Source organism: Vombatus ursinus, unplaced genomic scaffold (assembly GCF_900497805.2).
Source record: "Vombatus ursinus unplaced genomic scaffold, bare-nosed wombat genome assembly UNPS02001419.1, whole genome shotgun sequence".
Taxonomy (NCBI): Eukaryota; Metazoa; Chordata; class Mammalia; order Diprotodontia; family Vombatidae; genus Vombatus; species Vombatus ursinus.
The window spans coordinates 8,261,509-8,274,688 of NW_020941197.1; the positions used below are offsets into that span (position 1 = coordinate 8,261,509).

General features: G+C 36.3%; 1 protein-coding gene across 3 annotated transcripts in view; it reads left to right on the plus strand.

Moving 5' to 3' along the window:
* Positions 1-13,180, plus strand: part of TFG (TRK-fused gene) — a 38,298-nt gene that overhangs the window by 11,304 nt on the left and 13,814 nt on the right. For all 3 annotated transcript variants that reach the window (XM_027866383.1, XM_027866398.1, XM_027866391.1), the window contains 2 exons: positions 1,954-2,037; positions 12,506-12,652. In XM_027866383.1, coding sequence (XP_027722184.1) covers positions 1,954-2,037; positions 12,506-12,652 — 231 coding nt within the window. The remainder of the gene's footprint in view (positions 1-1,953; positions 2,038-12,505; positions 12,653-13,180) is intronic.

Below are 13,180 nucleotides of genomic sequence, written 5' to 3' on the forward strand. Positions count from 1 at the left end.
CAGTCCTTCTGCCTTTACCTTTTTCCACATCTGAGGAGGGAGATTAACCTATACTTGTGCATTTGTGCATAAATATCTGTTTCCTGTCACTGACAGAAACATCAACGTAGTATACATTCTTTGCAGATTACCTCAGAATTGCCCTTTTCACTCCATATTTGCTGAAAGAAGATCTGTGATCTGTCATTCTTCTGTGTAACTCTCGTGGTATTGGGGGCTACGGACCCAAAGAGTATAGAAGTTTTTCTGCCTTTTTCTTTTCTAGTCTAGCTTGCTTAACTGCCTTTGATTGGGACTTGGGCACGTTTTTGCCAAGGATTTATTGCAATCAAAATCTTCTTATCACTTTTGTCCCTGAGGAAGTCTAAAGTAGAAATTCGTCTACTAGGTACTTTTTAATACCCCTTACCTCTTTTTTGCTGATCATCTTTCAGATAATCATCTCCTGTCTTGCAACTTCCCTATTCCAGTTCTAGCATCTTGTTTTTGTTTTTGTTTTTTAGGCAGTTGGGGTTAAGTGACTTGCCCAGGGTCATACAGCTAGTAAGTGTCAGGTGTTTGGTCTGAGGCCGGATTTGAACTCAGGTCCTCCTGACTTCAGGGCCAGTGCTCTATCCACTGCGCCACCTAGCTACCCCTCTAGCATCTTGTTAATAAGACTGATACACAGTCAGAAGATGGATTCATATGCTCCAGCTTTGTACTTCTTCCCCACCATTGTTCCAAAATTTATTGAATGTCTATAGTGTTTAGAGCACTGTACTAGATTGTAGTTACGATCATAGATTTGTAGCTGGAAGAGATTGTAGAGGCCATCAACTTCAACTCCTTCACTTTACATATGAGGAAACTGCTAAGGTGTGGAGAAGTGAAGTGACTTGTTCAGGGTTACACAGCTAGTAAATGTCTAAGTTATGATTGAACGCAGATCTTCTAGTCTTCATATCTAGTGCTCCAGCCATTACAACAGAGTACCAAAGGAGCAGAAGGCATGATCCCTACCCTCCAGGGCAGCTGTTCTTAACTTGGGATCCCTTGATAGATTTTAAAGATCCTTGAACTTCCATGAGAAAAAAATAATACATTTTTGTTTTTACAGACAACAAACATTCTGAGAAGGGGCCCAAGGGTCTCACTAGACTTTAAAGGGGTCCATGATGCAAAAAAAAGATTAAGGAGCCCCCTCTGAGAACTTGAGAGCATGATCTCAGCAAAGCTGAGGAAGGGTGATTTGATCCCTGCCCTCTGGTTGCAGCCAGTCTTTTTGCAGCTTTTGAAAAGTGCAGTTAAAATATGGATTTAGTGCTGTTTGGTTACTTTGTATCATAGACTTAGAGCTGGAAGGGACATTTGAGATCATTAAATCCAACTCTTATTTTACTAGTGAAGAAACTGAGAGATTCTTTTTTCAGCACTTAGACTGGTTTGAGTTACTGTGTTTCCTTGAAAGTAGTAAAAGCTTAATTTCTTATAAAACATTTTATAATTTAGACTGATTTTTTTCTCTTGTCTAAATCTGTAAGATTTTACTCTACTTAGTTTGAGGTTTGAATCTTTAAAGATACTCTTTTTGAAGTAGTGTGCAATTAAGGTTATAACTTGCCTCATATATTTGCAGTGAAAATGTAATGGAAAACTAGAAATTTGTGATAATATTGCCATTCTGAATTCCACTTACTTCATTAACTATAGATGCTTTTTGGTTTATCTGGTTCCAGTATAAAGCTATGTATTACCACGAATAGTAATGAGCAATCCTGCAATACTTTCAAACAAATTCATATTTTCCAGGTGCTTCATTCAAACAGCGATTAAGTTTTTTGTTGGGTTGGTATTTTCTAGTTGCCTTTAAAACATCTTTAGATGAGTTATAGTTTTTAATTTTTAAACTGGGCATGAGTTCTATTCATTGTTGATAATATGAAATCATTCCTGTTTTAAAAATCTTTTCAGATGGAGATCTTATAACAATTTTCGATAGTTCTGATCTTTCCTTTGCAATTCAGTGTAGCAGGATATTGAAACTAACACTGTTTGGTAAGTGTTAAAAAAAATGTTTTTTGATGAATTAATTGCATAATTATATTTTAATTTCAGTATATTTTGATTTGTATTCATTCCCTTCTCCTGTGTCTCTTTTTACAGAATCTTGAGGGTAACCTTTACTAAAAATTTCAAAAACTAGAACTTTAATGGAAAATTTATTTTAGAAACTAGAAACTTTACTAGAGAAAGTACTAAATTAATTTACTTTGAAAATTTAGTTCAGCTCAATGCTTCTGACTTTGTATATTTTAGAAAGCCTTTAAAATCCATTCTTTAAAGTAGGATATATTTAGAAATTTGACAAGATATGAGAATAGTTTAGTTTTTTGACTTTTGAAGAAACCCTATAATTTTTTTTTTTAAGCTGGGCAGCGGGGTTAAGTGACTTGCCCAGGGTCACACAGCTAGTAAGTGTTATGTGTCTTAGGCTGCATTTGAACTCAGGTCCTCCTGAATCTAGGGCCAAAGCTCTATCCACTGCGCCACCTAGCTGCCCCAAAGCCCTATAATTTTAAAATAATATAGTGATACCTCGTTTATCCAGGACTGTTGAAGAATTTTTCTTCCTAAGTGGATTTTTCCAGATTTTAAGCTTTTCCCTTTAACTGCCAAATTTATTTTTTAAAAATTACTTTTTTTGCATTAGCTGACTAGTTTTGTGATCTTGGATAAGTCATTTACTGTCTCTTAGCTTCACCTTCCTGATCTGTAGGTGAAAAAGATCTTTGTAAAATATATTATATGCTGCCCTTCCTTCTTAAGCTGAGCATGCTGAACATAATTTAACCCTGTCTTAATAATTAAAGGTTATCATAACATTACTAGTTTGCATTTATATAATGCTAGCACTCTGTAGTTATAGGGTGCTTACCTCTAAACTAAGCTGTGAAGTAGTCAAACTATTCTCATTTGTACATATGAGGAGGCTAAGTTCCACTTTGTGGAGTGACTTTCCCAGTTACATGGTTAGTAAGTAGTAGAATTAGTATCCAAGCCCAAGTTAATTTAGTGCATTTTCCACTGTGCTACTACTGCCCTTTCATTATCAAAGTGAATTATCATAAGGTGCTTTAGTATCATGATATTCTCAGAGGCTGTTGATGTGAGTAGGGGTATCCTATGCTAGCTGACCCTAGACCTTAGTGCTCTTTTGTTTCTTTTGTTTGCTTTTTTTAATTGTCTTGTCTATTCACTTAAAGTCACTTTGTTTTTATTAGTGTGTTTGTATCACCACCTTTCCTTTCTAATGTGCTTTGAACTGGGAAAACATCATCAAGCTTGTTAAAATGTTGTGTCCAGTAAGAACATAAAAACTTTGCATAGGGGCTTAAGGGATTCTCGGGTGAGTAAGACCCAGGAGCTTTAGTGGGTGGACTTCAACACTTATTTTGGATTTTCGCAGATCTTTTTGCTTATTCCCCAGTTCTTGGCTATCTTCCTGATAGTTGAGGTTACCAGATAAGGGAGGTGCGACTGTATAGCTTTGAATTCAAACATTTAAGGTAGCTACTTAGCAAAAAAAGCCAAAAAAACCAAAACTTTTCTGGAATAGATGTTATATACTTAATATTTTGTTTATGAAAAACTAGTGAATGGAGGCTAAACGATATGTCACAATTTTGTTAAACAACACAGATACTTAAAATAATCCAGATTGGGGCAGCTAGATGGCGCAGTGGATAGAGCACCAGCCCTGGATTCAAGAGGACCTTAGTTCAAATGTGGCCTCAGACACTTACTAGCTGTGTGACCCTGGGCAAGTCACTTAACCCCAGTTGCCTTAAAAAAAAAAAATCCGGATCAAGATGCAAATACCTTAAACTTTCTTTCTAAGTTAACAGTCATTGGTTTAAACATACATATGTGTGTATAAACATATATGTGTGTATATGTGTGCATATATTTGTACATACATGCATATAAGTGTATATGTTTGTATATATTTATAGAGCTCTAACATTCCACTTAATTTCCATACTTGTATAGCATAATGATACGTGGTTTTTTGATTTTTCACATTGCCAAGGATTCTGAGTTAAATCCCTAAGGCCCCTTCCAGTTCCAAATTATATGATTGGAAGGAAAAGCACAGGATATATATTCAAGAGATGTGGAAGTGAAGGGCAGGGAGGTTTGTTTTGGTTGTTAGAATGCACAGAGAAAAGGAGGCATCTAGAAAAGTTGAGGGTCTTGACTGCCTTCAGTCAAATTTAAAAGCAACTTAAATGTTTGCTTGGAAAATTTTAGGGAACCATTGAAAAATTTTAAGCCAGAGAATGAACATTAGTTTATTCCATTTTAAAGCTTAAACAATTTTTTATTCATTCACTATTCTCTTATTCATTCATCTGTCTTTCTATTTATTTTAAACATACATTTAAAAAGTTTTTTGAATTTCAGATTCTCTCCCTTCCTCTCCTCCCTTTCTCTCTTCCCACCCCTATTTATAAGGCAAGCAGTGTGATATCAGTTATACATATGAAGTCATGCAAAAAAGTTTTCCATATTAATCATGTTGCAAAAATAAAACAAAACAAAAAAACCCCCACAAAACCATAAAAAGCAAGAAACCTAAAGAAGTGAAAAAAATATGCTTTATTCTGCATGTAAGGTTCATCAGTTCTCTCTCTCTGGAAGTGGATAGCATTTTTCATCGTGGGTCCTTTGGTATTGTCTTGGATCATTATATTGATCAGAGTAGCTAAGTCTTTCACATTTTATCGTCAATACAGTATTGTTACTGTGTACTGTGTTTTCCTGTTTCTGCTCATTTCATTTTGTACCAGTTCATAAAAGTCTTTCCAGGTCATCATTTCTCATAGCACAATAGTATTCCATCACAATCATACACCACAACTTGTTCAGCCATTCCCTAATTGATGGGAATCCCCTCAATTGTCATTTCTTTACCACCACAAAAAGAACTGTTAGAAATATTTTTGTACACATAGGTCCTTTTCCCTTTTCATTAACAATTATTTTCAAATAAAACCAGCAAAATAAGACTTAGTAATGAATTATATTTGTACTCCGTTTTCCAGACTTGGATATTTGTGTCTTAACTTTAGGTTACTTGGTTAAATTGTTGATAACCTCTGTTTTTGTGCCTTGTGATTGATAGCTTTCCTTTGTGGAAAAAAAATGAGGATACTGTTTAGCTAAAACAAGAATACAAATAACTATTCAGATCAATAAAATCAAGATTACAAATTAAATATTTCTTAAAATGATTTTTATATGGGTTGGAGTACAATATTGCCAGCCTTCAATTTCTATTTTAGTTTCATACATTCCTGATGAAAACTTTACCAAAATACATAGGTGTATTTGCTGATATTTATATGTGACTTTTAGAGCCTTTATTTTAAGGAAAGACTACTTTTGTAATTGTAATTTGCCAGAAGCTACTTTAAAAGAAAATCTAGCAGGAGGAGACAACTGAAAACATTAAAATGGGATTCTCTACTGACAAGGATGACTGCAATTATGACAAGGGTGGGATGGTACAAAATAGAAGTTTAATGATGCCTTTTTTCTAGCTATGAAATAGAGAATATTAAGGGAAATATTTTGTGGAAAAGGAGTATGGTGTGTTTATATATTAGTTAACATTAATATGTAAATGTTTAATATAGTAATTATCTAACAATACATTCTATGATATAATATTAATATATTAACTATATGAATAAACATTAAATAATGAATGTGTGCTGTACTTTTTGCTAGCCATTGGGGATACAAATAAAAATGTGATATAGCCCTTGCCCTCCAAGAGCTTTCATTCTGTTTAGGGGGATAAAATATGGATGAGTGGATAAATAAATCATGGATAAGTAAATATAAGAGGATTACAAAATATATTCATGGTGATTGGGGGTACTTAACAATTGGAGGAATCAGGAAAGACTTCTTGAAGGAGTTCTTTGCCTAAGTGAAGGTTTGAAGAGGTTGCAAGAGATAGGTGAGAAGAGACCATTTCTGACTTGGGGTCCAGTCTGTGTAAAGGCACAGAGGTGGGAGATAGAATGACATTTATGGGGAACCGCAGGTGGGCTAACCCAACCAGAGTGAAGAGTGTGTGATTGGGAACAGTGTGTAATTATCCTGAAAAGAAAAGCTGGAGCCACATTGTGAAAGGCTGTAAATGCCAAATAGAAAAGTTTGTATTTCATGCTAAGGGCAGTGGGCAGCCTCTGAACCTCCCTGGCAGAGTAGTAACATGGTTAATTTTATGCCTTAGTCTTGTCAATTTGGCTCCTGTGTGGAGGATGGATTGTAGAGAAGAGAGAATGATTTTAGGGAGACCATTTAGGAGGCTCTTGGAATAGTCCTGGCGAGAGGACCCTGATCTAGATGGTAGTTGTGTGAGATGTAGAGATGGGATTGACAGGACTTGGCAACCTGTCAAATATGTGTGTGGGGCAAAGGAGTGAAAAGCCGGAGATAAGACAAAGGTATGAGCCTGAGTGACTGGAAGAATTATGATTGTCATCAATAGACATTGGAAAGTTAAGAAGGAATAAGTTTTAGGGGGAAAGAAATGTTGAATTGTTTTGGACATTTGGAGTTGGACATATTAACATTGAAGATTCTAAGTAGGGAAATGAATATATTTTGAAAACGAATTTTTTAAAACTAGGTTTTAAAAGTAGATACTGGTGGAGAAGAGGGTTAGGAAAGAATTATAGGGGAAGGGAATGGTGTTGTATGTAGGCGTTAGCAATCAGCAGAAGGTTTGTGGAGGATTAGCAGATAATGAATGAGATCAGGGATGGGAAGACATTGGAAGAATTTAAATGTCAAACTGTATTTGAAGTAAAAGGGAGTTGCCGTTCCATCTCTCACCCCCCCCCCCAAATAAAGGCCCATCTTAAATATTTTTATTAAAATGTAAGGAAATGTACTAGCTTTTTTTTTTGGAAAAATTGGCATTTTGAAAAAGTTCTGCTTTTGACATGCAGGTAAAAATAGATGGTGCAATTTTTCTTTTCTTTAAAAAATTTTTTTGGGGACTGTTGTTATGGAGAACTCCTGGTGAGGAAACTCACTTTTGCTTACAGATCAGTACCATATAGCATGATCGTTATCTTGAGGTTAAGTGACTTGCACAGAGTTACCCACACCCACAGTGTTGTGTTAGAGGCTGAACTCAAACCCAGATCTTCCTCAGAAGCCAGCTTTTTAGATTTTCTACAATTTTTATTTTTCAAGTGATCCTTTACTCTTGTGTAGGACCGTGTCTGCTCAGGTCATAGGTTTGACAATTAAAAGGGATCTAAAAGGAAATTTAATGCTATTCTCTGATTTAAATATGAGGAAACTTAGGTCCCAGAGACCTTCAGTGGTTTGCCCAGTATCCTACAGGAAATAAATAGCGGGGTCACAATTTGAATCTTTGTCTTCTAATGTAAAATCCAGTGCTTTTCTCCTCTCCTTCTTCCTTATCTCTTTTCATTTTATTCTCAACTGCTCTGCCTGGCTCCATAACCTATTCTTATTGATAGGACAAATAGTTGCTTTTTACTCTGTTAAGTATTTTAGTTTTGTGGTTTATTTTTTAGTTTTTAAATTTATTTATTAGTTTTGTATTGTGCAGCCTGGAATCTGGAAAACCAGCTCCCAGTGAGTGAGAGCCACAATTTAGCCACCTGACCATCAAGAAGTATGTAGGAGACAGTGAGAAGGGGTAGGAGAAAAATATATCGCTGTTGGTCCCTCTGTGTGGCTGTTTACTCATGAAGAAAAAAAATCCCTGAAACAAAGCAAATAACCCCAAACTCATTGTAAACAACTACACTTTGGCCTTTTACAGTTAAAAGAAAATAAACTTTTTGCACATTAACTTTAACAAGGTAGTGCCAACATCACCTGTTGCATTTAACCTCAGTTTTATTTCCCTATATAGTTTGTTTTCATTTACATAGCTGTATTTAGCCAATATATTCTTTTTTTCACTTTGCCTCGTACTTTGACTTCCCACATTTCTTTGAATTCTTATTTGCCATTCTTTATAGTTCAGGGATATCCCGTTGTATTCATATACTATAGCTTATTTAGCTGTTATTACCATTCCTTGCTCAGTTTTTTTTAGAGCTTTTTGCAGTTACAGAGAATGTTGCTGTTAATATTTTTGAGCAGGTAGGTAATTACTTTCCTGTCAGTGACATCCTTAGGGTGGGAACCTAATAGTAGCATTACTAGGTCAAAGGATATGAATGATTTTATAGCTCTTATTGTAATTCTGTACTGCTTTTCAAAATGGTCAGTCCATTTCACAGCTTTTGCAATTAGTCTTCCTGTTCTAGAATCTCAAATGTTTTTTTTTCTCTCCACTGTAAGAGTTAGAGAATCCGGGGGGGGGGGGGGGAAACAGGAATTTGGTGGGAGAGACCAGTTTGGGAATAGATTTGATCAGGAAGAGAAGCTGTTTCTGGAGTGGGAAGAACCGTATGTTCAGGGGAGTGAGCATTTATGGTAGTCTAGACCTCAGGGTCATGTGGCTTCCAGAAGAGGAGGCTAGATGTTAAAATAAGGCAGCAGAAGAGAGAAACCAGCTTTACCAAGGTGTGTCAAAGAGTAGCACCAGCTGTTACATACAAGTAATTAATGAATTTTTCTCAAGTAAATGAGACTGATGGGTCAAAAGTAGATTCAGGATAAAGTAATAACAATAGCCAGCATTTTTATAGTGCCTACTTTGTGCCAGGCTCTGTGCTAAGCACTTTACAACAACCCTGAGAGGAAGGTCTTTTATTATCCCCATTTTACAGTTGTGGAAAGTGAGGCAGACAGGTTAATTGACTTGCTCAGGGTCACACAGCTAGGACATGTCTGAGGCTGGATTTGAACTTAGGCCTTCCTGATTTGAGGCCTACCGCTCTATCTACAGTGCCACCTGGAGGTTATAGGTTGGCTGTAACTTCATGCAGAACAACTCCCATCCCCCTGTTTCTGTTTTAATAACTTTACTTTGTATATATTGTAATTGCATCAGTTTTTTTCATTCGTTGGATTTTAATCTAAGAATCATCATCCATTTAGCAGAAATTTGTTTCATTTGTTATTGTTGTGCCAACTCGTGACCCCAGTTGGGGTTTTCTTGGTAAAAATACTGGAATGGTTGGTCATTTCCTTCTCTGGCTCATTTTACAGATGAGGCAACTGAGGCAAACAGGGTTAAGTGACTTACCCAGGGTCTCATAGCTAGTAAGTGCTAGAGGCCAGATTTGAACTCGGTTCTTTCTGACTTCAGACTTGGCAACAATGTTAATATTAATGTGATTCTATTCTCAAATAATGTCAATTCATTGTTAAAAAGAATCATACAATCATATTATTAGGAGTGGAAAAGACCACAGAGGTCATCTTATCTAGCCCCTTTATTTTATAGTTAAGGAAACTGAGGACTAGAAAGGATAAGTGACATGCACAGAGTTACGCTGGTAGAAAATGACTGAACTACAATTCAAATCTAGATTCTCTCATTTTAAATCCAGCACTTTCCCCCACTGCACTGTGCTGCCTTCCCTTAGATTTCACATTTTGAGTACCAACATTTAGATAGTCTAAGGACTGTGATTCTTAGCAACCTCCACCTGCTTTTCCTGCTTCTCTACTTTTCTGTGTAAGCAGAAGGGCACATGGGAATGAAAGCTAATTTTAAATTTTCTTTGTTTTATGTGCTTCTTTGACATTTGAAGGTACATAAACAACCAGTTATTAATTTAAATGGCTTGTTGAGTTGTATCTATAAATCTGGATGTGCTATAAAGAAACCTGACATCTTTTAAACATCACAGCAAAACTTATCCAAATGTTGTCTCCTTTCCAGTAGTCCCCTTAGGAAACCATACATTTTGTTATAAATAATTACAGTAGTGTTCAAAAAAATTTTGGAACTCCTTTTGTGAAATTGTCTCTAGAATTTGTTGCATTATCTGCAGATTTTTATCTGATGATCAAGATGAATGATCAGCATGATCAGAACCATTTTGGGGGAAGTCAAGTCAACAGCATTTATTATGTGCCTGTTGTAGGCCAGGCACTGTGTTAAGTTGTGGAGAGGAAAAGAAAATGAAATGTGCTTTATTTTTCTTGTTTGGCTTGTATTCTGGTTCTGAAGCCAATTCCAAAAGAAGTTAACAGTCCAGGGAAGATACAAAGAGGGCTTCAATATATCCTGCTGAATGTTGTCCCTTTCAAAGTAGTCACCTTGGGAAGCTATTCCAATGAACTTGAGGCTCAAAATAGTTTTTAATTTCTTTTGGAATTGCCTTCACAACCAGAATTTATTAAGTACCTACTCTGAATCAGGGAGTATTAGTCTCTCTTCCTCAAGTCTTTTACCTTCTGTAATTCATTCTTTACACGATCGTTTAAGAGGTTTTCCTACAGCGCAGATTTGAGCCTTATTTCCTATCCCTTTTGCTTACCCTTCACTCCCCCCTTCCCCCCACCTCCTTCCAAGATTATACTTTAATGGTCCTCTTGAGTATCAAATTTAAACTTCTGATTGATCTTTAAAGCCCTTCACAACCTGGTCCCAGCCTGCCTTTCTGTCCTTATTATACATTATCCCTTCTCTCCAGTCCAAGCCAACTGGCCTCTTGCTGTTCCTCACACATAGCATTCCGTTGGTCGTCTCAGTGCCTTTGGATTGACTCTCAGGCTTTCCTGTTAGAAATACTTGTTTCCTCAGCTCAGGCACTACATTCTGTGTGAAACCTTTTCTGATATCTTCAACCCGTTGCTAATAACCTTCCCTCCATGTTAGCTTGTGTATGTTATATACATGTACATACATGTTGGTTCCCATGACAAGAGTATATTTCTTGAGCATAAACTATTTGATTTTTTTTTTTTTTGGCTTTTTGGTGAAGCAGTTAGGGTTAAAAGTGACTTGCCCAGGGTCACACAGCTAGTAAGTGCCAACTGTCTGAGGCTGGATTTGAACTCAGGTCCTCCTGACTCCAAGGCTGGAGCTCTATCTACTGTGCCACCTAGCTGCCTCGACTATTTGATTTTTTACTTTATATGTCCAGTGCCTGGTCTACCCCCTGGTTCAGAGTAGGTGCCTACTAAATGTTGCTGATCCTCAGCTATAACATGGGCATAATAATAGCATCGATCTTTTAGGGTTGCTGTGAGGATCAAATGAGATAATATTTATAAAGTGCTTAGTACAGCACCTGGCACATGGTAGTTGCTATCTATCTACCTACCTGTCTGTCTATGTATCTCTATACCTATACACACACACATACACATTCTCACACTCACACACACATAGACTTGTTTGTTTTGCCCCTTTCTGACTCACCTTGTTGATGGATTATATAAATTCTGGTATTTGTGTTAAAAAAAGTAAAAAAAGTCACAGTTGATCTGTTGATGGGAGAGAAACCAGGTCTTCCCTAACATATACTTTGAAAGTATATATAACTCTTTTACAAGAGAAATTTAAATGTTTCAAATCGATAAATGAATAGTTAAGAAATGAGATATTTAATCTAGAAAAGTATAAGTAGAAGTTTGATCAAATTCAGTCTTAATGATTTTATATATCCATATATATATTAGATTTAAGAAAGCCTTTTCATTCTGTAAATTATAGAAAGACATGTTTAAATCAATTCTACTCTTTTTGTATTGTTTCTGTGTTGCGTTGGTTTTATTCCATGACCTCAAAAAATTTTAAACTTGTGATTTGTTAATGGTGCATTAATAGTTGTAGGTTTTATATAGGGAGCTTTAAGGTTTATAGACTCATTGCTTTAGACTAGGAGTGTTAAATGTAGGCCCTGGGCCACATGCATCCTACAACACTTCCCAGTGTGGCTGGGACCAGATTAAAATGTGATTGGGAAACATATAACAACATATATAAGAATACAGTAGAACATAGATAATATTAATATGTGGTTTTCTAAGTCAATATGTGGCCCTCAAGGATCCTCATTATGACTTAGTGGCCTCTATTTCTTTTGAGTTTGACTCTTCTGCTCTAGAACAAGAGCTATGACCATACTTCATATACTGTCATTGGGATTATGTGTCAGTTTCATTTTGAAAAGTTGCTGACTTGCATTAGTAAGAGTTTCTTCATTTAGGAATTCCCTATAACAGTGAAATTACAAGTCCAGGGGCAGCTAGGTGGCGCAGTGGATAGAGCACCGGCCCTGAAGTCAGGAGGACCTGAGTTCAGATGCGGCCTCAGACCAAACACTTGACACGTACTAGCTGTGTGACCTTGGGCAAGTCACTTAACCCCATTTGCCTCACAAGTCCAGTCTCCATAGGCCCTGTGACAGATACTATGTGTAATTGTGGTTTCATGTTTTAAAATGAATCATTTATTTTAAAATACTTGATTAGAGTTTAAATTATGATGCTGATATTTATTGGGCTTGGGTAAAATGCTCTTTATTAATTTTAATAATTAATTTTTCTCATCCAGTTAATGGGCAGCCAAGGCCTCTTGAATCAAGTCAGGTGAAATATCTCCGTAGAGAAATGATAGAACTTCGAAACAAAGTGAATCGTCTGTTGGATTGTTTAGAACCACCTGTTGAACCTGGACCTTCTACCAGTCTCCCTGAAAATGGTAGGTTGTGAACCTATCTTTCTCTGACCTGTGATGATCCATTTCTTATACCAAGAAGACACAGCCTCTTCAACTGCCTTTTTAAAAATGCAGACCTATGATTTTATCTGTAGGGAATTCCTGGTATGGAAAGTCCTTCCTCTATACTCACTTCTTATGCATACATACATGCATATATAGACATATACATACACATACATATATGCACACATATATGTATGTATATATGTGTGTGTGTGCATATATATATTCACGCATACATACACACGTGTAATTTTAGAGAGTTGCCTAGATCACTAAAAAATGAAGTAATTTGCCTATAGTTTCTCAGCTTATGTATCAGGCACCTGCCTCCATGAAGGTAAAGGAAAACTGTTTTATGAACATTTCCCTCCCTGATAAGTTATCTTGCACAACACATAATAGATACTCTTAGTACTTTGTATTTACTCTGTAAGACTGTAGTAATTAGTCAGTTACCATAACTTCTGTCTGCAGTTCTTTATCAGAATATCCTGGGGCCTCACA